Source organism: Cyclopterus lumpus, chromosome 15, assembly GCF_009769545.1.
Source record: "Cyclopterus lumpus isolate fCycLum1 chromosome 15, fCycLum1.pri, whole genome shotgun sequence".
NCBI lineage: Eukaryota > Metazoa > Chordata > Actinopteri > Perciformes > Cyclopteridae > Cyclopterus > Cyclopterus lumpus.
Window position 1 is genome coordinate 13,291,665 of NC_046980.1, and position 25,723 is coordinate 13,317,387.

At 41.4% G+C, this 25,723-nt stretch overlaps 4 protein-coding genes across 8 annotated transcripts; 2 read left to right on the top strand and 2 right to left on the bottom strand.

Annotated features, from left to right (window-relative positions):
* The first annotated feature begins 242 nt into the window (after window positions 1–242).
* On the top strand, window positions 243–5,706 carry morn4 (MORN repeat containing 4). Its single transcript, XM_034552264.1, has 5 exons — window positions 243–297; window positions 1,328–1,401; window positions 3,361–3,475; window positions 3,557–3,666; window positions 3,755–5,706. Exons 2-5 carry the CDS (start codon window positions 1,335–1,337, stop codon window positions 3,901–3,903), a joined length of 441 nt encoding a protein of 146 aa, XP_034408155.1. The 5' UTR covers window positions 243–297; window positions 1,328–1,334; the 3' UTR covers window positions 3,904–5,706.
* A 692-nt stretch (window positions 5,707–6,398) lies between these two features.
* Window positions 6,399–11,978, bottom strand: LOC117743957 (ankyrin repeat domain-containing protein 2). The gene is made up of 9 exons (XM_034551949.1): window positions 11,869–11,978; window positions 10,443–10,510; window positions 9,354–9,500; window positions 9,099–9,206; window positions 8,913–9,011; window positions 8,680–8,778; window positions 8,440–8,538; window positions 8,254–8,352; window positions 6,399–7,596 (listed from the first exon to the last, which is right to left on the bottom strand). Exons 1-9 carry the CDS (start codon window positions 11,894–11,896, stop codon window positions 7,480–7,482), a joined length of 864 nt encoding a protein of 287 aa, XP_034407840.1. The 5' UTR covers window positions 11,897–11,978; the 3' UTR covers window positions 6,399–7,479.
* Window positions 11,503–14,321, top strand: st3gal7 (ST3 beta-galactoside alpha-2,3-sialyltransferase 7). 3 transcript variants are annotated; one of them, XM_034551946.1, is made up of 8 exons: window positions 11,503–11,642; window positions 11,878–12,043; window positions 12,115–12,241; window positions 12,324–12,658; window positions 12,849–13,035; window positions 13,190–13,330; window positions 13,610–13,759; window positions 13,862–14,321. In XM_034551946.1, the coding sequence occupies exons 2-8, from the start codon at window positions 11,895–11,897 to the stop codon at window positions 13,946–13,948; spliced, it is 1,176 nt and encodes a 391-aa protein (XP_034407837.1). In that variant the 5' UTR covers window positions 11,503–11,642; window positions 11,878–11,894; the 3' UTR covers window positions 13,949–14,321. The 3 variants fall into 3 exon arrangements, with proteins under 3 accessions (XP_034407837.1, XP_034407838.1, XP_034407839.1); XM_034551947.1 differs by lacking the exon at window positions 13,862–14,321 and having other exon boundaries at window positions 13,607–13,708; XM_034551948.1 differs by lacking the exons at window positions 11,503–11,642; window positions 11,878–12,043 and having other exon boundaries at window positions 12,133–12,249; window positions 12,415–12,658.
* Window positions 14,321–23,987, bottom strand: hps1 (HPS1 biogenesis of lysosomal organelles complex 3 subunit 1). Of its 3 annotated transcripts, none has more exons than XM_034551943.1 (18): window positions 23,702–23,987; window positions 21,634–21,824; window positions 21,390–21,524; window positions 19,674–19,816; window positions 19,479–19,587; window positions 18,418–18,578; window positions 18,185–18,287; window positions 17,987–18,071; window positions 17,828–17,880; window positions 17,568–17,735; window positions 17,189–17,368; window positions 16,675–16,751; window positions 16,444–16,581; window positions 16,156–16,221; window positions 15,838–15,982; window positions 15,215–15,328; window positions 15,014–15,096; window positions 14,321–14,933 (listed from the first exon to the last, which is right to left on the bottom strand). In XM_034551943.1, the coding sequence occupies exons 2-18, from the start codon at window positions 21,748–21,750 to the stop codon at window positions 14,771–14,773; spliced, it is 2,040 nt and encodes a 679-aa protein (XP_034407834.1). In that variant the 5' UTR covers window positions 21,751–21,824; window positions 23,702–23,987; the 3' UTR covers window positions 14,321–14,770. The 3 variants fall into 3 exon arrangements, with proteins under 3 accessions (XP_034407834.1, XP_034407835.1, XP_034407836.1); XM_034551944.1 differs by having other exon boundaries at window positions 14,771–14,933; window positions 23,604–23,709; XM_034551945.1 differs by lacking the exons at window positions 14,321–14,933; window positions 15,014–15,096 and having other exon boundaries at window positions 15,217–15,328; window positions 16,449–16,581.
* Window positions 23,988–25,723: the final 1,736 nt, after the last annotated feature.

A 25,723-nucleotide genomic window follows, 5' to 3' on the forward strand; every position in this document is an offset into this window, starting at 1 on the left:
ATTTAATTGTATAAGAAGACATTTTAATTTTTCGTGTAGCAATACTATGGCAAAGCAATTTCTAAAGTAAAACAACGGCCACTTAATTCTTTTACTGCATATTTTCTTATTGTGTGACTTACCTCACACATGTGAAGCCGATGTGAATGTCCTTCTACTCTTGATCACGGATTTAGGAGCTTACGAGGACCACCTGAATGCGGCATACGTTTCTCAGCCGGTGTTTTCATATTTGTACGCCCCTCCGCTCCTGTAGGTTGACTTCCATGCTTCAGAGACAACACACGTAGCATACAGGTAAATTATAGCATGAATAGGCGTTGTCGCTTTTTGCTTATAGTTGTCTTGCAATAGGTTATAATCGATTTGCATAGGCTTGTCATTACATAGCGGTAGCCAATTAGCAACATATATGTATAGGTTGCACTGATTGAAACATGTTGGCAGACGAAATTGCATACTTACAGCAACGTTAGTGTTCCAATCTTGGTTAGAGCTGAACAGTATTTATTCGATGGCGACCAAATGGGTGAAAGTACACCTGACTTCCATTCTGTAAAACATGGTCATTTGTTTTAAACTACATCCCCTAGCGAGCTTGTGTTGATATCTGCAGTCATGCTACAGTCAGGTTGTATTCCTTTATAGAAGGCGTTTCGCCCCCAAGTGTGATCCTAAACTAGGCTTACACCAGCACCAACATACACTTGGCATTAAACAGACTTCTTAGGTTGACAGATATAGGATCTGGTAGGATAAGTTGTCTTCAACTTTTGGTCCGACCCACACTTAATTAATTAAAGTACAAGAACATGCACTTACACCAAGGTTTTCTTCCCATAACAATTCTGAACAATTTCCACTATATTTAAAAATCTGAAGACAGAAAAAAAAACCCTGCTTCAGATATTTAATTGTGAAAGCTGAATGTCCTGTAAAATAATCCTCAAACTAATTTATTCATGGTGTTTGGTACTGTCAAGAAACTGAATACTGGGTGGTCACATGACGCTGTATGGTGCTGAGCCTAATTAAAAGGTAATACGACATTACAGTATGCTCTGTCCTAAATACACAGTTACTCCCTCTGTTTCGTGGATTCAGGGAATAATAATCCCATTACATCATTTTTTATTTGCACTTCCTTCCCTCCACAGTGAGGTCAGAGGTCATGGTCAGCTAAATAACAGCCTCTCAGAGCTAGAATAAACTCACAAATGCCCTCTCACTATGAAAACCCTGTCCTTTAAATGTTAATTGTTGGTCACCGATATAGATGTGTTCTTTGGCTCTTTTGCCAATGAGTGTGTTTGTGTGTTAAAAACAGAGGGGACATGACTCTGACCAGAGGATCCTTCACCTATGCCAGTGGGGAAGAGTACCACGGCGAGTGGAAAGAAGGCAAGACAGTCCTGCTTCTCATTTTTAAATAAAGTTCAAGTTTGTGTGCAAGCATCACTAACTTAACTACAGAGATGAGACAGCTTTCACTTTCACCTTTTGTACTGTACATCTAATCCTCATAATGTCTCTCTAAGGCATCAAAGTGTGATTTAATAGCCCAGTGAAAGGGAATGGTGAGACACTGACAGACTGGGAAAATGCATTATGTGTTTCTTATACAAAGTTTGGATTTAACACAAGTATAATGGTATGCTGGTACCCAATTTAAAAAAACTGAACATATACATAAACAAATTATTAACATCAATAGTTTTTTTTCGGTTAATGTTATTTTGGCAAGCTTCCCAGCATACTACTTTTCGAAAGGATCCAATCTGTTCCATACATACCTGTTTAGCTATACTCATACACTGTATTTCCAGTAAGTAAACAAGGTCCTATGCACACATGCAAGAACATTGTGATCACATTTACAAAGCTATTACTGAGGGGAATGACAATAGAAAGATGAAATAAAGGTGTCGCAATATACAGGTAGGGACAACAAGCAAGTTATTTGAAAAGGAAATATTGATATGTTAATAATACACATATGATAATATCATGTAAATAATCCAGCGCCTCTGAAATCACAGTTATGGTTTCCTTCACTTGTATTTTCAGTGTAATTTATTTACCAAAACACAATGAACATAGTTAAAGATTAATTTTATTATTATTTTTCAAACTTTCTCGAGATGTCGTGATAATATGATTATTGTGATTTCTTTTTAGCCACAATAATCATACAGTGAAAATCCAATATTGTGACAGCCCTACATTAGCTAATGTACAGCACGCTCTGCCTCAGGATGGGCTTGACGTTCATTAAATCCTCAGCATGTAATGTTGTTATATTATGGAGAAGCTAGCGAGAACCAGTGGCTGCAAATATATTCATGAATCTGCCAGGATGTGTGTAAACTAAAATGGTAAATGTTTGACAAATGTTCACCTGTGGCAAAGAATACAAGCTGCTTTAACTCTTTCTCACACACACATTCAGTGATGTTAGTGACATGCCAGCTCAAGCTGTCTAATCAAATCCCAATTAGCTAGCATTGGCAACACATGACGAACAGAGACAGATTTACCAGCTTGGGCTTTGTCAAATCTTCTGGATTAGACCTTGGACCTGTTTGGGAAATCTTAGAGCGTCTTCTGTCAGCTGTTGCTGAGGAAACCAAATCCATCGAAATACTAGAAACAAGACTATCTGGGTTTTTTATTCTATCTTGGCATCAGGGTTTGGGATGATTTTGAGCTGCTTTTAGGTTAAACTGTACACTCCATTTTAACTGGTATATTCCTTCACCCTTCAAAGGCATCATGGCCCACTTTTCCAATTGGACAATACAGGCGTAAACCAGTTGTAGAATTGACCCAGAAACCTGTGTGCCCTCTGACATGATTTCAAGCTTCAGTAGCAGATCATAGCCTACTAGGAGGAGAATGCAAGTACATTCCTGGACTGCTTTCACAGTCTGGATCCTAAAGTGGAAAGCCCTGCTAAAAAATCTGCTGGATTAGAGTGCTGTAATTCCCACCACACAGGAGGCAGATGGGACTCCTAATTCAGTAGTAAACCTTTAGCTGACAGAGAGGGGGGAGGATACCTAAATCCGAGCACAGACTGACTCGTGACATATGTAGTGGCTCTCCAATACCAAGTGAATATAAAACCCTGAGCCGCATTGCAAGTTCAAATGTCAAGCTCAGTTGGTCATCTCTTACAGTATACTACACACTCTTACGAAAGATTAATCCAAAACAGCCTAAGTGGTTCGATGAGGCGTGATGACACCCATGTGGATCAAATGTGAATCGAAGAGGTTATTTGCCCTGATAGGATTTATTGTGTTTCCATCATCTGTTTGAAGTTTGAGCCATTACTCCCCCTGCTGTGCGACTTTCTAGGTCGGAGGCATGGTGTTGGCCAGCTCAAGTTTCAGGATGGAACTTGCTACTGTGGCCAGTTTGAGAATGGACTCTTCCATGGCTCTGGTGTACTGCTCTTCACAGATGGATCCAGGTGAGTGAGCCAAAAAGAATGCAAGCTGTGTCCTCAATCAAAAGCTACAAATGACACCCTGCTCTTCTTCCACCATTTCAGGTACGAAGGAGAATTTGCACACGGAAAGTTTCAAGGCGCAGGAGTCTTCGGTCGATGCGATGGCATGAAGTTTGAAGGAGAATTTAAAGATGGACGTGTTGAGGGATACGGTAAGTCTGGTACATCACTGGAACAGTTTCATCGGGATGTCTGTAGTATCTCTGTGGTTGGTCATTGTGCCCTGTGTTGTGCCTTCAGGACTATTGACTTTCTCAGATGGAGCTCATGGTGTCCCGCGAAACGAAGGCTTGTTTCAAAACCACAAGCTGCAAAAGAGAGAAAAGTGTCCAGGAGTGGTGCAGCGTGCGCAGGCTTCAGCCTCCAATGCTCGCAGCCTGACACTGTGACTGTCATGAACCGTGGAGGAGACACAGTCGGAGTTCCAGCACTTTCCAGGAGGGCATCAAGGATGTGTACTCGTATACTCCCCTCCAGCTCTTCTCTCTGGGTCTTTCTCTCTTTTTCACCATACCTCTCTTTTTCTTTTTTTGGAATCTTCCCTGCTTCGTCTTCACAGTGGCTTGGAATGCACATGCAGTGTGAGCAAACAATGGCTTTCTGTATGACTGACCTGAAATGCACAACACCATTAGGCGCACCTTTTACTTCACAAGACACATAAACACCAAATGGTGCTGGGTTCCCTTGTTCAAATTATTGTACTCATAGTGTCTTAGTGTTTTTCTCAAGAATAGTTAGCTTTCATACATCAAACAATGGAATATGGGAGACCTCTCAACTTTCTGCTTCATAAGGAGGAGTAAAGTAAGTCTGTATGTTGAAGACTTGAACCACTATATTGATCAATTCATCTTAAAACATGCTGCAATCCTTTACAAGAGAGTGGTACTTAAAGGCCCCTGTGAGGTTTTGACATCCGGACCTAAACAATGTATAATTTAAAGCTATTAAAAAAGAACACTCCACGGGGCACCTTCAAAAACTCATCTCAATTAACAGTGCTGCTGCAAACTTTTATCTTTGCGTGCATTATGTCCCTGGTCTTTCTCCTTTTAGAAGATCAGTATTCACGTTTGCCTTAAAGACATTTTGGTACAAGTAGTTCCAGGGAGTCCATCTGAAGATGACGTGCAGTTCCCGCTCCTTTCCTTCTCCTCTGCATCATTGGCCCTAAGGTGTCTATCCTAATGAATTTGAGGACTATTTGATTACCTTCAGTCTGAGGGATACGTTGCTAAGCTGGTGCTGAGTCTCGGCTCCCATCACTCACAAGTCCAGTAACTCTCCTCCCTCCAATAAACCTCCCTTTCCCAGTGGAAATCATGGGAGGGGAGATTGAACTCTGCTGGATAATTCTCTCATGGTTCCCCCGGTAACCTGAAAGACTTGGATGACTGGACTTTCTCAAAGTTGTTTTTAAAAAATCTGAATTAAATGCATTGAATTAGAGACATATAGCTTAATTGAGGCAGCTGAATGAAATCATTTATAAACCAGATGTATATTTAGGAATATGTAATTATGTATGTGTTTTTTCTGTGAGACAGATATGCATTGTCATTGGTGGTGTTTGTTCTGACCTTTCAAATGAATTAAGAGATACATGTTTGATTGGTCAGGTATATAAATTGTTGTTACTGAGTTATTAAGGCAGTGTGGTTTAGTATTTTAAGAAATGTATTAACCATTATAGCCGATCGCAGCTATTCTGTGATTACAGAGGAATTTGGTGTACTTGAACAGTGTATAGGCCTTACAAAGCATTTGTAGACAATGGCTTGTCTAGGGTTGCCTACATAGAAACTCAACCAAAGACTGTCAAATGATATTACAGGTAAGGAAGCCTGGAAGAGTCAACTGTTACATGTGTAATTTCTTATAGCTGAACAATAAAGTAAAATCAATGAGGACAAATCCACCTGGGGCTTTAGTGTGCAAGAAAAACAAAAGGACCGAAGATTAAACAGGGAATTTATATGATATCCTGTTGTACATATTCCTTAAACCTAGATTATCGCAGTTCCTGGTTTTCATTGTCATTTTCGATCAATCAATACTCAATATCATGAACTTCGGTACCACAGTGTGCTGCAAAATACAATCAGAAAGATTGAAGGTAACATTGGACAGTAGACCAGTGCATTAATTAATACCCCTATCAACAAGCACAAATGATACTTTAATGTTTGTTGTATGTGCAAAGTGTGTAACCTTGCTTTTCAGAACATGTAATAGTATATTTCCTTTCAGCTATTTTGGAGACGGCACCTGCTCAAGCCTTCTTTGCCTACACACGTCTGCCTGAGTGGAATTGATTTCACAAGAATTCCACATCTATTTCCAACTGGAAATAAATGGTGCTTGAAAACCGTGCCTGTACAGACGTTTACCTGCCTGGAAAATATCATTGCCATGGATACCTTTTTTTCAGTAAGAATATAATGTTGCTTTGACTGCCATAAAGCTACAGTATCACATCATCCTCCCGGAATAGGTCTGAGTATGTATCACAGAGGCTGTAATGTGTGTAATAAAGCCTGTTGTGTCGAAAAGAAACGTGTTTCAAAGAAAAATGACAAAGTAGTACATTTTTGGATCATTATGCAGCCATTTCTGATGTTCGAACACAAAAGGTTGAGATTTTGCGCTATTTGAAGCTGTAGGGAAGACGTTTAACCACTGCATGGATAAACAGGTTCCTCTGGTTTTTGGCTGCCATATAGCACTAAGCAGAAGCCTCCAGTTCTACCATCCCCCCTCTCATTCTACACAACTCCAGCCCTCAGCAACAGTTCAGCACAACAGCATACAGTGTTCAGCTCACATGGAACTGAAAGCAAAATAACTAAAGCCGTAAAACATATACGAGTCCAACAGATTGCATCTTTCTAATACAATACACTTTATTATGTTACTTTGATAACTCTGTTAGGCTCAGGTTGACCAAATGAATGACAACTCTGTCACGTAGTGTGCAGAACCTTGTACTGCACATGTTACGTGTCTCCACTGAAGTCCCTGACAGTTGCACGGCCGTGCTTGGAACAGGAAATACTGTGTGTGGCTGATAATATATCTGATGAGTTGTCTACAATGAACAGAAGACTGCACTCTTTTCACAACAGCATTTTACATTCACAGTGTGTAAAGTATAGCAGTAGCTGTTGAACAAAATGTGCTCACAAAATGAATGGCTGCATGTGTCATGACTAACTGTGCATACATGACTACATTGCAAGCACGGGAGCAAGCTGTTGGTTTCCCCTGTGTGAATGGCCAACCTCCCTCAGGAACATTTGAGCCACTGATGACAGAAGGAAAATATGTCCACTGAGCTCCCCTCGAATCCCTGACTTAAAGCGGGGGCATTCCAGCCAACTCTGCTATGGTCAGCCGAAGTCTCAAACACAGTGCTACTGTGTGCTCCGACCTTATCTGTCGCCTCAATAAAACAAGGATCTCTTGATGTATATTCAAATGCAGCTTCTGCACAGCGCTGTGTATTGATATTATTCAACTTACAGAGGCATCACAAATCAGATATGAAACATCCACGAGAGCACTGCTCAGATCATAACGCTCTTTAGAAGAGAACATCAAAAGCTAAAGCTTGGCAAAACTGTTTGAGAAATTCAGCTTTGTTTCCTCATTCATATGTTTTTGTTTCCTTTTTCACAAGACAAGCAGAGCTGAATCTGTCACATCCCAGCTGACATGTTGTAGTGTCAGAGTTCAGACAAACCTCAGAGGTTTAAACCCCATGCCCTGGAAAGGCAGATTTTGGTGGTGAGCACATATAATGCATATACTCAAATATGATGTACACAGACATACAGTGGAATTACAAAATGTATTTTGAACCTGAGACAGAGTTAAAAATGTCATTTGTCCTTTATTGTCCTTTATACTGAGTTGTATAAAGTTATGTTATAAAGAATATAGTGAGAGATCTTTTGCACTCTTCACTCCTCTCTGGAGGCGTTTTCAGGTCCCACCTCCCTCAGCATGTCCAGTCTCTTCAGGGTCTCCGTGATGTCAAACTGCCATTGTTTTACCTGCTGCACTGCAGTCACTCCTTCCTGGAACACCGTTATTACTGTCAGTGTGTTAGTGATGGGTCATATTGTATGTACAGTGTTGAGAGATGAGCCACGACATTTGGCAATGTTTATCTGTTTCCTTGTTGAGGGGTTATATGACAATGTCTTAAATATCTATGTGAGGCTACAGCAGCTCATATCTTTCTTTAAAATCATGAGCATTTATTGGCTTAGGTTAACTTATTTTAGCATAAGACAGGAAATATGGGGATAAGTTATTAAAAGCTCATTAGTTAACACCGTAGATCTTGTTTATTTAATCCAAAAATTCAAGTACAAAAACTTGAATTTGGTAGGACAAGTTGCCACCAACTAGCAGAGACTCCAGGAAGTACCTGTTAAGAAATAGTCTGGACCAAATCCCGTTTTACAGAGCAAATTGACATTTTATACTTTGTTTTTTTGTTTGTATTAAAAACCGACAGCCAAGCTTTAGCTGTCTTTAGTCGTTAAGCTAAGCTAACCTAACAAGCTATACCATCATATTTAACATCCAGATATCAACATGGTATTGATCGTCAATCTAAATTTGAGGGAGGAAAAGCAATTTGTAAATTTCCTAAAATGACAAACGATTCCTTTGAAATCCTTTTCAAGCTAAACCAGGTATCAACATCAATAGAAAGAAAAACTCACATGATTTTGTATATTTGTGTCTGCCCGTGCAGCTATGAGCAGCTTCACTATCTTGTATCTGTTGAGACGCACAGCATCATGCAGGGCTGTGTCTCCTTCCTGAGTGTAAAACAACCGTATTAATGGCAGAAAATGATATAGAGATGATGAAACACAGTAATGAAACACTGTTGAACTGATGCCTACCCTGTCCCTGGAGTTGATGTTGGCACCACAGGACAGCAGGTACTCAACAATGGTGGTGTGGCCTGTTCTTGTGGCCACATGCAGAGGAGTGCTGTCCAACTGCAGGGCGGACATTGACACACAGTCACAGCCAAACACATACTGGACCAACTGGGTGTCAGTGTGTGAGCATGTCTGCTCACGGACACACAAATATGAGTCGCGCTACAAATGTAGGCACTAATAAAAATGCTCATTCACCTTATCTCTAGCATTCAGGTCAGCCCCAAGGCTCTTCAGGGCTTTGACAACATCCGGGCTTCCCCCTCTGCAGGCCCAGTGTATGGCCCTGGAGCCCAGCTGAAACACAGTAGGATGGTCCCATTCTATTAATAGCGCTCATTTCAGGCCACTGGAGGCTTTAGTGAGTGAAGATAATCTCAACCAATCTCATCATCATCTTTACAAACAAGCCATGTGGCCGCACGTCTTACTTGATCTTCAAAGTTGATATCGGCTCCTTTTTCCAAAAGCGTTTGGATAACTGCGGTGTGTCCGTCCAGAGAGGCACGATGTAGTGCTGTCCTCTTCAACTGGGAAGTTAAAGTATATTATAAACAGCAATGACTTGTAGTATGTCGTTGATGTATCTGATCTACTTCCACACAGGGTGAGAATACCTCATCGTGGACATTAGGGTCCCCGCCATCAGCCAAATACTTGTCTATTACATTCAGCTTGCCTTGACTGGCTGCATTCATGAATTCTGCAGTATCCATGGACCCTATCTGTCACGGAGAAACACACACATACACACACACACACACACACACACACACACAGGGACAGGAGAGAGAGAGAGAGAGAGAGAGAGATTACATTTGTATATCTCAGTTGTGCAGATGAACATAAGGTTTCTGTCAATTGTAGCTCACCACAGGGCTTTGCACAGACACCCTGGGCGAGTATGTTTTCTTCATCTGTTCTTTCCTTTTGCACAGCTCTGTTATATTCTCTCCTCCACTTAAGTCCAACAGCTCACAGTGGAGGTCGGAGGAGGAACTCCTCACTCTCTCCTCTGCCTGGAAAATGACAGAAACAGCGATAATGTAGAAAACACAATTGGAAACCCCAGATGAGAGAGGTACTATTGACTTGTAAAGCAAATGTGCCAAGTAGGCTAAGGGGTGTTGAGAGCTGGGAATGGAAGTGTTAATGTCAAAATAAATTCACAGCGTAGTGCAAGCTAGGCTTTGCAATAACAAAAGTAACCTTTCCCCACAATTGGCTCTTATGTGCTGTTCTATATGTTTTTTGATGAAGTTTATGTCAACCATTATTGACTATGATAACCTCTTTTGTTGGCAGTTCATTTTTTCATTTGTTTGAGCTATAAGGCATCATAACTATTCTTAATCTGTGTTAGACTGTGTTCTGTAGTGCTGTGTCGGAAATAAATGGTAAAAGTCAATTTGGCATCCCAATAAAACAACTTTCAAGTTGATACACAAGGTTAAGTTGGAGCAAACATAATTATCTCGTTTATGTATTTGAAAGGTAAAGCATATGAACAGGAGCCGCTTCTGTTCATTCAAATTCAAGTAAAACAGGATTTTGTGAAGCTCTGGTGAATTAAATGTAACGTCACTCAGGACCAACCAACGCATCAGGTTGTGATTGAAAAGAAAATTATCAAACTGCAAGCAATTTCATATAGTGGTCCCTGACATGTGTTTGGCTGACAGACATTTTACTCTCATGTTCGAGGCTTAACTTCAACTCTGACATGTTTCTATATAACAGCTCATCAATTCACATGTTCTCACATAAAATATATATTAACATGTTTTCACAAATCAGGCTTGTCATATGTTGATAATGTGGCAAATCAATATTTTTTTTGAAAAAATAATCTCCTAGTGGTGGGTTTATAATAATTACCATTTTAGGAACCATACTGTCATATCAATAACAAAAATCATCATAAATGTCAAGTTGGAAATGTTAGTATTTCTCTCACCTACCTGAGCTTTCATCTCTTCTGTTGTTTTATGGTCCATCAAATTGTCTGCCCACTGTACATCTTCCATCTCTGTTTAGTAGAAAAAAGATTAAACAGTCAATAAAGTAATTTTAAAATAGTTGAAGCTTTTGAACTTTAACGAGGAACCTGGAGAAAATCGGATGGACTGCATGTCACTTTATACAAAAGCGTTGCAAGCTTCCTGACTGGGAAACCGGGTTCATGGTGGGACACTGTGTCACCCCATCAAACAGGTGTGCGTGCACTTTGGTGTGTGTATGCATGTATGTTTGTGTGCCAGCGTTACAATCTCTCTCACATTCCCTCTCCCTCTTTTCCTCTCTCTCTCTCTCACACGCACACGCACACGCACACGCACACACACACACACACACACACACACACACACACACACACACACACACACACACACACACACACACACACACACACACACACACACACACACACACACACACACACACACACACACACACACACACACACACACACACACACACACACACACACACACACACACACACACACACACACACACACACACAACCTTCAGGCATGTCATGCCCCGAGTCATGAGCTGAGGGTACATTCATTCCACAAGGTCTTGTTTTTACTCACCCCTGTTCCTACAACAGTGTGTGACTCTCTTCACATGAGTATAACCCTCATCAACACACTGTTTTGGGGGATTATGTTATTTATAAAGGTTTTACTACTGCCAAGTGATACCTTGTAAATATCTGTATGAAAGCACACCAACAACCAATCAGCCTCGGCTTTGGTATTTCTTTCAAACAATGTAGGTATAAGATCAAACAACATTTGTTTGATCTACTGTGCGATTTACACAGTAGATCAAACAATATATTGTTTTTGTGCATCAAACCTGGAAGGTGTCATCCAGTGTTTCTTTATGGGACAGTCAGCCTGTTTCTTGTTTACATTTGCATACAGATTTCTATTGGATGGGACAATGGGTCACATGCATGCTTATTTAGAGGCATTCCTGCCAGAGTGTGACTGAGTGACGTGTTAATGGTTAACATGTTAATGAGGGAGGCAGAGTTCAGTGGAGTAGGAAGCAGCAGCAGCCATTTTAGCTGCACAGGACACTGCTTTCCCTTCAAGCATGGAGCACAGGCGAGCTTAACCATCCGCTTACATCTCTAGCAGGCTGGCTGTGAGTTATAGAGTTCATATTACTCAATTGATGATCCTCTCGATGTTTTAGTGTGTAGACACGATTTAAATTGTTTACATTTGATAGTGAAATAGGTAACATGGTACTCTACACATACTGTTTGTAATGTGTTTTTATTAAGAATGTGTTCCTTTACTATAGAGAGAAGCAATGTTAGTGCATGACATTTTTGTTATAAAAGGATTTAGGTAATCATCACTCTTGCCTGTTTCAGGTGAAGGTACAGGTGCCATGGTGACGCTGAATCACTTGAGTGTACGGGCCCCAGATGACGGCTCTCCACTCTTGCTCGAGGCTGCGGAGGCTGCAACACCAACACCTCTCTTTCACTGGCAGCAATTGATCGCAGAGACTGACTCCTGGGAATTCTCCCTTGGCAGGTACATCTCTGCAGGCACTGTATTTATAGTGTGTACCTGTGAATTAATGCCTTTTTTCCTCTGTTGTATAGGAGTAAAAACCTTGCCTTCAGTCTTGTGCTGCTCATTGGATGCTACTCCGCTATTCTGATTCCTGCATATCTCCCCTTGGATACAGTGGCAGCTCTCAGTGATGACAGCCATCATCCTGAAGATCTGGTACAGAGGTACATCTTAGCGATCATTTTAGATAATGCCTTCACTCTTACCTAACCTCTCTCTATTTGTGTGCCTCTCTTAGGTCTTACTAAATGAATCAGCCTCCCTGCTTTCAGGCCCCTGTCCGCCTCGCTGGTGCCTGAACCACCTCAAGTCCTTGTCACTTTCTGCAGGCCTCCAAGACATCCCTGTGTTTGTGCAGCCGGAAAGGTCTGTGCCTTGGGATCTGTCCCCTCCTCTGGGGCTCCAGGGCAGTGAGAAGCATCTGGCCCTTGCTCTTTCATCTCTACCTCAGCCTGGCCTGCCTCCGTCACTGACTGAAGGCAACTGCAGGCGATGTGTGGTGGTGGGCAATGGAGGGGTTCTACACGGGAGCCATCTTGGATCCCATATAGATCAGTATGACATCATCATCCGGTATGTGCCCCACTAGTAGCAGGTAGGAGGAAGGGTATTGTAGTGTGATAGATTATGGTGGCTATTTTTAACTCATACCAATGGATTTTTTCTCAGCAGCGAAAGATTGATTGAGGTTAGGAGAAAAAAAAAAACACTGCTCAAAAAAATAAATTCCATTTCATGCATACATTTTCAACTCTGTTACCAGGCTGAATAATGCTCCGGTGTCTGGCTATGAGAAAGACGCTGGTTCTCACACCACCATCCGCCTGGTTTACCCAGAGGCAGCACCTCACTCCCCAAATGAATACAAAAATACCACCATGGTTGCTCTGGTGGTCTTTAAGAGCCTGGACCTGGACTGGCTCACTTCTGTCATCACCAAACAGCCTCTGGTAAGCCTATACGTCACAGGAACCATTGCACACAGAAACAGTATATTACATAAGCCATGAGTGTCACGGCAACTCGTGCAGCAACACCAATATCACATCATCACACTCACTGCCTCACATGCTCTACATCTCCGCGTGTTGTTTTTTTAAATAGGGCTTCTGGTCCAAAATATGGTTCTGGAGGGAGGTAGTGGATGATATTCCACTGAGACCAGAGAACTTCAGGATCCTCCACCCAGAGATTATTCGTAAAACAGGACAAGTCCTCCAGAAATATGCTCTGAAACAGGGAAACGTGAGTTCTAACATGTTTTTTCTCATGCTTTGTTGTATGCGTTCATACAATACCGTACACAAATAGAACAATGGCCCTTCCGAGTAGCCTAACCGGTCCTGAATAATACATGTTTGCTCAGTCATGTGTTGACTTTGCTATACACCTATGGAAAGAGAGTGAAAGATGAGCAAACACAACCTTCACCTCAAGAGCATAACATGTTTATTTATGCTTTTACCTACTGCCGTTTATAACATATCATAGTGGTTGATATGAGTTTTTTTTCTCTTCAAGTAGATGGTGCCAACACTGGGCGCCAGTGCGTTGGTGATGGCTTTGCAGCTGTGTGACCAGGTGAGCCTGGCAGGTTTTGGCTACAACATGCAGCACCCAGAGGCCAGGCTTCACTACTATGAAAACATACGCATGGACGCAATAAAGGCTCAAGTAAATTCAGATTACTAAACAGCCATATGCTTCTTTTTTTTTTAGGGTCTCAAACCTCACTTTCTGATTTAACTTTGGCTCATTTCTATCATCATCATCCAGGTGGTGCATGACGTCAATGCCGAGAAACTCTTCTTGAGGGACCTGGTGGCTGCAGGAGCTGTGACAGACCTCACAGGAGCTCTGTGAGTCAGTGACTAATAATGTACTGAACTCGACATGCACTCCTGCCTCTCACTGGCAGCCTGTGTGGAGTCCTCCATAACCGTGTGAACTGACCTTTAAAATACAGTCTCCAGGGTTGACTGTAGTGAGCAAATTAAAAAGGTTAGACAAGCTCACGATTGGTGGGACTTAACCTAACATATCTAGTGAATTGAATGAACCTATTGCATCACTAGCTGTTACGCATATAGTAAATTGTCATATGGATGAATAATTGTGTCATCACACATGGAAACACCATCAGCGACTGACTTGCCTGCTTTGTCAAATTCATGTGACGGTTCAAATAGTGCTATTTCAATTCCGTTTAAAATGACTCAATAAATAAATAAATAATTGTGAGAGTACTGATATTTATTGTCACCGCAGAATAATCTAAATTATTGGAGACATACAATAATAACTATTGCATGCTTTATACATTGTAAGACACTAACAGTAGTATAGGCAACAATGGACAGTATCTGTGATTATAAAAATGTATCAGCTGCAGTTTTTTTTAAAGTATTACTAATAAATAGAAAACAGGTCATAAGTGAGAATACAAAAATAGATTACCAAAATCAAGCCATTCTAAATATACTTCATACAAGACATGTTGGTGTTTCACTGAGTCTCAATGAACAACGTGAGGTGAATTTATCAGATTATAAATAACCTTGTACACCATGAAACACAAGCTGGACATCATATATTTATAGAGCGTGAGAGACAGTTTTTTTTCCAGTTGTTGGAACAATAAACGAGTATCGTGTACTGCGACTCAGTTTAGGTGTGTGGATGCGTCTACAGCAGAGGATTGCGCGAAGGCTCCCACAGTTTGCTTGCCAGCTGTCTGCAGTGCTGGAGGATGATCTCGGTGGGGATGACCCCCAGGTGAACCGTCAGCAGCTCGTAACACTTCACTACCTCACCTTGGTGATTCTTGCTGTAGTACCGCAGCAGCTTCCTGCAGGACACATTCCTTTCTATAGTCAGCAGCCCTCTTGTTTGGATTAATCACATCTATTCTTGGCATCCACTGTTTACCTGTAGTAGTCCCAGGCAAGCATCCCAATGGGGGCGGAGTCATCAGGAAGGACGGGAATGTCCCCGGCCTCCAACTTGAAGCCCTGATTGATCAGATCTACAATTTATATGCTGCTGTATTTTTGTTATGTTTACAGTATTCCAGGGTGACAAATTCATGTTTGTGTTATCACTGCTTACTAAAACATTCCAGTAACTTACGGTTTCATTCTCAAACCAGAGGAAGTAGCAGAAGTAGAAGTCTCCGTCGCGTAATGTTACCGTAGAGTAACCCTTCTGGAGATAACGCCGTGTTGTGTTGACCAGGCCCCACACCTTCAGGATTAGGGAGGAGAAATTGATTTAAGAAAACCAAAATGGGCATATTAACAGATTGTTCATATCTTTTGGGTAAATATTCTCCTTTACTTTGTTGCAGAGAATTTTCTTTTAACTGTACGGTAAATATGAAAAGGAGAGACATTCTTAACTTAGTTTAGCCCAAAGACTGGAAAGCTCACTAATAAACATGTGATATGTTAGGTTTAATCTGTACCAAAACCAAAGTGTAAAGCTGATAATATAGAGAGGTTATGTGCTGGACTATTTCTAAGCTAAGAACAGATGTTTTCTCATTTCACTATTGAAAAAAAATGTATATATATCTATATACTATTTTCCGAAAGCGGCAGTATGTTGTAACCTTACAAGTCACAATAAATTATTTATTTAATTTAATAATTTAATATTATGGTTTCTCTGCACAGAGCAAGAACAGAATAAAATTAGACATAAATACTAGATAACGTGAACAGTTTAAGGCGTGTGTTTTGATTCCGCTTGACCTTGCGTTTGATGAAATGAGCCAATGGTCCCGTCCCGAGCTCAGACGTGTTGCGTTCCGTCAAGTTGAGCGATGGCGCAATCATTTGGCCGGTGGATCGGTCCACGCAGATAAAATGGATGAGGCCTGGGAAATCCTCCAGGTAAGTGAGATCACCTGGGTCAAGATCAATACCCTCCGGACAATGTGAGTTGTATTTCAAAGAGATTTCTAGGCGTTTGCACGTCGTAAAATATACATGCACTAAAATATACATGAGGTATGGTAAATGTACACACAAGGCATCACAGTGAGCTGGATTGTTTTGCTGACAGGATATGACACCATAGTGATATTTCTCTTGCTTTTCACCAACAGGAAGTCCTTCCAGTCCATCAGTTTCTCCCTGAGAGATAGAGAAGGTGAGAGAAAACGAGTAGAAGAGAAAGAATAAGACGAGAAAGAAGATACGGACATGGACTGTTAAGGATGCTGTTGTGGACTGTCTTGCAACTATTTGTGAAACCCGTTCCCCATTTTCTTCTCCAATGGATTCAGATTTGAAAATGTCACAAATATGTAAACAACAATTATAGTGCGAAGAGATGTTCGGCTGACTGATACACACCGCACCATGGTCTGGGCTCGTTCCTGCAGACCGGGGGAGAGTCGTTGAGGAATGTCACTCGGTCCAGACTGAAGGAGAAAACACTGTCTGTATACGCCACACAGCTGAGTCTTCATCTTCTTACACGATGGAATGAGACTAAAACAAAAACATGAACGTAACCATTCAAATAATCATCCAACTGCTTTGCTATGAAGCATTTCAGCCAACAGAGGGCTGCAGAAGACTTACTTCCTGCTGAACCCAGGTCCTCCTCTGGTGAAGGCCAAGTTCTTGAACTCTGTCCAGTCCTTTTGTAACTGCCCAGACTGGAAAGAAAAACAACAGGAACAAAAGCAGATTTGATTTGTACAGGTCCAAAACCTAATTATTAACTCAGGTTAAGATGGTGGTAACTAAACAAATCTTCAAACAAAACTTCACTTTGTATTCAAATTTAGAATACAAATCTCTAGGAAGGTATTCATTGTGTCAAAAGAGAAAAGGCACAGTTTGTCCAACATTATGTGTTTTCAGCGCATACAGGAACAATGAACTGTTGCATCATGGTTTCTATCAGGAAGGCTGACAGTTCAGTTTTATTACAGATTGTGATCGAAAAAGCCAACATATTTTAAAGTGACTACAGTTCTGGTGAAGGAAATATTGCAGGGTGCTATTTGAGGAAGGTAGGCATGTACTGGTGATATGTAAAACCTTTGCTGGACGAGTTTTGTATGGTGCACAAAATGCTGTAAAAACACACCTGAATCTCACTCGGCCCTAGCGCTTTGATAAATTTATCAAGCTTGCTGCGGACTTCATGGATAGTCCGCTGGCCTCGAGTAGCAGCGGATCCTTCTTGGCCTTCGCTTAAACGTTTCTCCAGTTTGGCAAAAGCCTCCAAAAACGTGTACACGGACATAGCCACTGCACTGGTGGGAATCTGACGGAAATAAAATGGAGATGTTTGAATGGTTGAACAATGTGTGTGTGTACTGTAAACATGGCATAACACTGTAGTTAAATAAGTCCAGATAAATGTGTTTCAAGGGTGCCCCCTCCTGGACAATCAGGAACATGTGACGAGAAATTGTGTCGACATGACAGTAGAACATACATGGAGTGTGTTGGTGTCCACAAACCTTTGTCAGCAGCACAAGTGTGATGCCAGGCCACAAAGGCAGACAGTACATGGAGTGAGGCATCATGGGATACAAGACATCTTTGAGTGAGACATCTAAGAAGACTCTGCGAGGGGTCGAAGGGTCCGGCGGAGGAACTTCCAGAGTTCGCAAGCTGTCCTCTGCCATCTGAAGACATTATAATTTGATCAAATCGACAGCTCTCATTTCGTTTATTTTGTGTTGAATCCAGATTAAGTTTTAGGAATAGTCCTTCTCACCTGGACGTCTGGGTCCACAAACTCAAACACGGGTCCTCTCACTGGCTTGTCTCCTGACACACAAACATGAAAGAAAAGAAAAAAAAGAATACAACATACTGCAGTTGTTGAAATGTAAAATAGCTGACTAAATATGAACACACAGACTTCATAACCCACCTGAACTGCTCGAGTCCCTGTCTGTCGGAGAGGGCTCTGGCGTGTAAAAACTTTCAGGACCAGAGCCGGATGTACTCTCAACATCCTTCACAGGATGACAAACACACAACATGCACAGGAGCCAACAATAAACAATAAGAAACAAGGGAGCCAACATTTTGTGTGGTTACTGTGTGAGCGGCTGTCTGCATTCTCTACCTCAGGATTTGGATCATCCTGGTCTGTGTTGCTCGGATACATATTCTGTGCCATGATGATGAGGACGAGGAGGTCTGAGGTGGCGAGTGCGCTCGCATTGCGGCTAGAATGGGCAGTAGAGCAAAGACACGACATCTTTAATAAAGAAATCTTAAACAAACTCAAATGAAGCTGAAGTTATAAATAAGAAATAGTGCAAGTTGTAAAGTGATTATATGTGAACACATCTGCACCTGGAGTAGAATGCGAGCAGCTTGGTGTGAACCAGGATGAAGGCGTGCATCACCTCCTCTCCTGCTCGCTCTACACTGCTGTTAAGCTGCTGAACTAAACGGCGCTCCAGGAACTCGATGCACTGCTCACACAGCGTGGGGTGGATCAGCCTCTCCACCGCCTGAGAGGGAGGAGACGGCACAAGAGCGTGAGGGATGAGGACAACGTCAACCATTGCAAACCTTTGCATTTTTACCTTTCAACACGTACAAACTGGCTTTTCGAATAGTCAAAATGACTTGTGCCTCTAATGAGAAAGAAAACTGGGATTTTTTAGAGGTATGTTTCATTCATTTAACAGAGGAAATACATTCACGAGGAATAGTACTTGTGAATGGGGAATCCAACCTAAATTAATTGTGTTACTTTGGAAAAAAGAGGGGTTTCAGATTATATGTAATAAGACCATGTCTACATTTTTAGGATAACAACTTAAATGTACACTGTAACAGCTTGTCATTCATACCTAAACACACAAGATAAAAAGTTGTATCACCAATCTTAAACAGACATAGTTCAACACACACATCAAAGTAGAGGGAGCCGACAAAATAATATAAACACCCATTTAAACTGGACTTTCTGCTCATTCCTGCCATCTAGTGGTTAACCTTTCCACATCCTAAATCTGACGAATGCACACAAGAGAGTCAGAGTTTCACTAAACAATAATGTGAATAAAAACACACACAAAAAAAACATTATAAATGGCTGTTAACCAATGTACAAAAACTGTAAGGTTGACGGAAACAAAGACCCAAATATATCACTAAGTGGGAAGAAAAGACACTACAAATATGACTAATAATTAAATATATCACAGAAACATTAAAACCCAACAACTAAATAATAATGGGTGTCAAGATGGCTGCAGTGTGCGCTGTAAAGCTGTGCATTCTGGTATTGTCCTGTCTTCCATATGATCTGCTGAGGAAAACATTTGCAGAACAAAATCCGACACCAAACCGCAAACAAATAAGAAAAAAACAACAACACAGTATAAAGTAGCGAAGGGTTGCACCTCCACGAGGAAGCTCTGGTCGTTCTCTCGCAGGTGGCTGTAGGTCTCCAGCAGGCTCTGGAGAAGCTTCCACAGCCTGGCTCTCTGCTCCGTGTCCTGGGGACGCAATCTGGTGACAAACACAGTTCATGGATCAACCGGATGCCTTATCAAGAGGTCCAGTATCAAGAGGGAACAAGACACAACACGCCTTACTCTTTCCTGAGGAGGTTACTGCTGAGGGTGACCATGCCAAACAGGACCTCGATCATCTTTTTCATCACATAGATCTTCCTCCGTAGATCACCCTCTCCCTCCTCACCATCTCCGTTCACAGCAATGTAGAGACACTCGTCGAACTAGGGAGGACACAAAATGACCTATTGAATAAATAGCATTGAATAAAATAGAAAATCAAGTAAAGATGAGAATAATAATACATTTTATTTGCATAGTCCTTTAAAAAAAAAAAAAAAAGGTACTCAAAAGGCACAACAATAAAAGCAATAACAATATGAACAAGGCAGAGAGATGACATTATAACAAAAAAATAAGTTAAACCATCACAGGTTAAAAGCTGATTTAATTAGATGAGTTTTAAGTGCAATTTTTGAAAGTGCTGAATGACGGAGAACGTCTGAGGTGATAGGGGAGAGAGTTCCAGAGGGAGGGGGCAGCAATGGAAAAGGCCCTGTCGCCCCAGGTCCGATGCTTCGTCGGTGCAGGAGGTCAGAGAGGTATGAGGGGGCGAGGTTGTGAAGGGCTTTTTATGTGATGTTTGAACTGGATTAATCGCTGTTTGGGGAGCCAATGGAGGTGTTGAAGGACTGGGATGATGTGATCTCTGGTATGGGAGTGGGAGAGGAGACGGGTAGCTGAGTTGTGGATGTATTGTAGTTTGTTGATGATTTTAGTGGATGCTGTTGCAGTAGTCCAGTCGAGAGGGGATGAAGGCGTGGATGACTGTTTCAGCGGCTGAGGAGGAGCGGGTGGAGCATTTGGTGGAGATGTCGAGCCGGGTGTCGTCAGCATGAAGAGGATCACGAGTACTGAACCTTGTGGGGACATATTCTCTGCATTCTCCAATCCGGAGCCCATAGCAGAGGTGACAGCTGATTCACAAAAAAGGACGACAAACAGCAGTGGACCCACTGCGGAGATTAGGCTTCAGTTTTCCGATTGTAATCCCCCGGTATCAACGGTCGTAGAGCGAGCCTCCGCAGACTGTGCGCGAGCATGAACAGGGCCGGTTAGACTCTGTGCTATTCTCCTAAACAAAAACTAAATGAACTGTGAAGAATCAAAAAGACAACTAGAGTAACTCATAGATTTCCCCGTAGACTGTCGTAACCAGCAAAAAGCCATAAGCCAACCTCCGCAAACTCATATCTCATATTCATAGCCTACTTTATTGCCTTTATACAAGTCCTGTAAATAAACTGGTAGTACATGCATTATAAGGGAACAAAACGTTGAATATCGTGCAAACAATTCTATTTGGCTGCCAAAATATATACTTAAATGAAAATATATAAGAACATTTCTGAAGCATTTAAAAACGAAATTGAAAAAAAAAAGAGACATTTGTGAAAGGGGAGCGGACTAGATGATTGGAGGAAACGGTCCTCTAGGGAATAAACATCGCAGGAGAAAGACGTCACAGGCTGCTGAAGCTGAATGGAGCAGAAGCAAAGTGCTCATGCGCTGCTGGAGGACAAAGCATCGTTTGACTGCTTAACAAGACTCACATGACGCTTCACTGTGAGAGCGCCTGCATTTAGGTCACAGTGCTGTTGCTGTTGGCAAGGCAAAGTTCAAGAATAAAGAAATCCGCTTTACACATAAAGGCATTTCCAAACAAGATCAAAAGGTATGAAAAATAATCTTTTTTTCTAAAGGAAAACCATTATTGTTGAGGAATTCAGGCGCTACCTGGTGTAGGATGTAGATATGGTTGTTTTCTGTGGTGAAGGAGGTGTAGCTGTCCTCCAGCCTGTCCACCATGGTGCTGCAGGAGATAATAATGGGAGCAAACAGAGTGCTGATGCTGTCCTCGAAGGCTGGAAGCTGACAATTACAACAAGGAAAAAAAAAAAAAAAAGGTAAAGAGTCATTCAAACAGGGACAGGAAGTTGAAAGGCGTCCAACAGTATCAGTTTAGTTTCTTCCTCTTTACCCCCTGGCCGTCCTCTTGAGACGCCCCATACTGCGCCTGCACATTCTGCAGAAATTCGGGGTCAGTCCAGTGGAAGAGGACCTCGGCGCTCTCACTGGCTATCAGCAAGCACTTCATCTGGACCACAGATGCACTCCTATCCGGCTTCGCGGCGCCGTGCGATTTACTCCAACCTCTCAACGTGCATTACGCTATAAAGAAAAAAAATGTCAAATGTGTTAGTTCAATAACTCCAGCAACAACTGTCCATGTTGAAGACTTTACTCAAACCGTATGCTCGACATCAACAACAATGGCTCTACGTCTTCTGGTGCTCGAGAACCAGAACGTTACACACAGTTAACACACTGGTTTGACTCAGGACTTAACAACAAGTACAGAAGCAAAAGATATTAAAAAAGTCTCCGGAACATTATTTTCACAGAGACAAAAATGCCAACCGTGAGGGATTTCAGGATGCTGTCAGTCAAACCACAATACGAGTCCAATATAGGAGTCCACTGTGTACCCATTCACTGACGCCGAGTTGCAGTTTGCAAGAGATATATATTCTAATTATGCAAAAGAAAAGATTAGTTAAATGATTTGTAAGTGAGCTGCTGGGTCATCTTTGGAGATCTGGTGATATCAACCTTGATGACATGTCGACGACTAAGCTTTGTAAACTTATTGCTCTCTGAAATCGGCTTACTCCAAATATTTTTCAAAGACTAATCGCTACTACACTAAACCTACAATCTCTTACAAGTACAGAGTCACTTTTGTTTCTTTTTCACAACTCTTTGTTAGGTATTGGACTATATTTGGACTTATATTTACATCAAAGCAAAATAGCAAAAGGTGTTTAGTTAAAAAATTATTAGGTAATACCATTGTGAAATCTTTCTGGTCTCTCCATCATATAACGTCATAACACTTCCTTATTTTTGCCAACCATCATAAAAGTTGTGCACACAGCCTGCAGTGCTGACCCCATAACAAACGCATTTGATCATTTTAATGTGCTGCGAGTGTGTGATTTTGAAAATTAACCCAGTATTGATCATCTGATAACCGCTGTATCTACTACGACATGGCACGAAGGAACAATTTTCATACATTTACAGATTTAGCCACAAGCACAAGTGGAACTCTGGATCTGTCTTTAGTTACAAGTTCTCAACCATCATTGGCACACAGCTGCCTATCTTATATGTATTGCTGATGTTGACCATATGTTACACACAAAATACATCATAAAATCCCATGCGGAGGTGCTGCACACAACTCGTTTCATTCTACTTCAAAGCAGATTGGACAGGAGACACTGCTTCAGAAGCCACCTCATTGTAACACCACATATATAGTTCTACAGTTATGATAAAAAAAGTTGGTGGAATGTAACTAAGTGCATTTACTCAAGAGCTGAACTTAAGTACGATTTTGGAAGTACTTTCTACCCAACTTCAAAAGTGAAATATTGTACTTTTCACTTCATGTCTGACAGTTGTAGTTATTTTTGAAAATAAGATGTGTGCCTAAAAAGAGATTATAAAATGTTTTATTATAAATTAAACTACCAAATAGTATATACACAACAGCTGAAGAAATTAATGGGTTGAGAGAAAGGGGTCACTTTTGACTCTGAGAGCTTATGATGTCATTTTTGTACTATTTTCAGTATTTTTATAAACCAAGCAAACACTTCGTTAATAAAAAAATTTATAAGCAGACTAGTTGCAGTCTGATAGTCTATTACTTGTAATACTTAATTATACTTACAAAAGGATACTTTTACTTGTTGTGACATTTTTAATGCAGGCCAGTATTAGTATTTTTACTTCAGTAGAGGACATAAATAATACTTCCTCACCACTGACTGTATGAGCCTGTATGTAGGTCACAGGGTGTATTTCATCTGATGCCAAACAATTGAATACATTTTATTATCTGAATCTGTTCCGATCCGTAAATGACATCCCGTGTTTTACCTGAAGCCCTCAGTTACTTCCCCTTCGCAAACTGTTTACTTCCTTGGTGCCCGCTGACTGTCAGTGCACAAAACCCTCCGCTCCGCGTCACGACTCACTCTGTGCTCTCTGCCGCTGACGACCCCCCGCATCTAGGTCCAGTGTCTCTGTGGTCCAAAGCTCCGGCTCTCTTCAGCTCCTGGACGTGTTCATCGTGGCAGCTCTCTGGTCTCAACCCAGCCTACTTCCTCCTATCACGCGCATCGCGGTGTCACGTGACACCCGCAGCAGTAGGAAGTGTGCGTGCGCTACGAGGACAGTTGTGAGACCCCTCTGAGGGGACAGTTTCTAGTAAATGTTGACGTTCTCCTCAACGTGTTGCCCTCCTCGAGGAGCCTGGTGATCAGCGAGAGGGGGGGGGGTCACGTGTGGTGCTTAAAGTGGGGCACGTGACTGAGAGGCTGAGACAGTTTGGTATTTGAGGAATGCAGTTTAATGGAGGAGATTGAGATTGGACGTCGAGTTCGCCATGTTGTGCAAATCTCTAAGAAAAGGAAGCTTTGTAAAGTAGTTCACTAGAATGTGTGTGAACACAAAATACAGCAACATCTGAACTGATTGATATATATATATATTACTTTTTACATACAAAGGAACCAGATACATTATTATTTTCAATTATAATGATATAAAACATAACATCAAATTCTTATAAAGAGAAGTTATGAATGTATTGCTTAAAGCTTTCCAACAGCATACATGGACCTGAATATATAAACACATTCCCAGGTTATGCCTGGTGTTTTTAAAGTAATTCCATTGTAAAATGTATAAGACAAGTAAATGCAAAACATTAACACACTGCCATGGGTAAAAACATCAACAACACATTATATAGGAGAGGTAAGACATTCTCAATAAACTATAAACTCAATATTGAACCTCCCATAAATACTATAGTTTTTTCATCGAAGGAACAACTTAGCAGACATACATTACATATATGCTGCATATACACATATATACACTCGCCAAACACTAGGCTGTTTCTCAGAAAATGTTTTGATGGCTATAACAAATCTGTGTTGTATCACAATATTCAGGCCAGATTGTATGTTTGGCTTCTGAGCGCAGCAAAGAACCTCATAGCAATGTAAATATTTACGTTTTATTAACCTTGCTTGGGTCAAAATGGTCCAAAATGCCAAGAGAGTTCTACGTTGTGGGCCAAAATCTAATCTAGTCCATCAGTTTTCTGGGGATCCAGTGTTCATGAAAGTCTTATTTAAGCTGACTCCTGTATATACAGAGTAAACATCACGAAATCCTCAGTGTACGCTAACAGGGGAAGGGGGCCTTGCACGTCTCAAAATGGATCACCGAGTGTAAACAGTGTTCGGCAGGCCCGGCTAACAGTTACCTCCACTAAAGAGGCGCTGTCACGCAGACACGGCACAGTCTGCCTAAATCACAACACAATTAGATTTTGCCAGTGGAAGTGACGCTCTGCAGTTGTTATCACAAGGTGCCGGGTTATATGGAGGAAGTGTGCCAACCCAAACCGTCTCTATGGATCGGCTCGATGAGACCCTGAATGTCTCTGGCCTCATTGCTCTGTATTGCTTTGGTCAAGTACTCAATTTACTTAACAAACATACTTTTTTATTTGAGTAAGCTGTAGTTTGAAACTAAATGATTAAGATCATGTGTTGCCCTGGCACACCGTTTCATTTTAATGGATGTATGGAACATGTAACTGATCTTGGAACATTTGAAACGGACACTGAAGTCCGTTTTTAAGCGATTTTCTTGAGAAAGTGCAGCACAACTCTCTCTCTCTCTCTCTCTCTCTGAGCAAGTCTGCTCTCTCACTCGTTTTTTTCCAGGTTTTGCGTGTGCTTCGAAAATAAAGCACTACACAGTCATCTAAATGTGCTCACACGTGAGGCCCTTGTGGTATGATGAATCATATTGTTCTCTTTGTAAAAGCCCTTGGTTAAATGGACCAGGTGTTAACGAATCTGGTTTGATTCTTATGCGTCAACAATCTTGGCCTGTTTGAAGTGAACCGCAGGCGGGCGAGCATGAGACTGTTCCTGAAGTTAATTTTATGAGAACAAACATCTCTGCTGAATAGATGA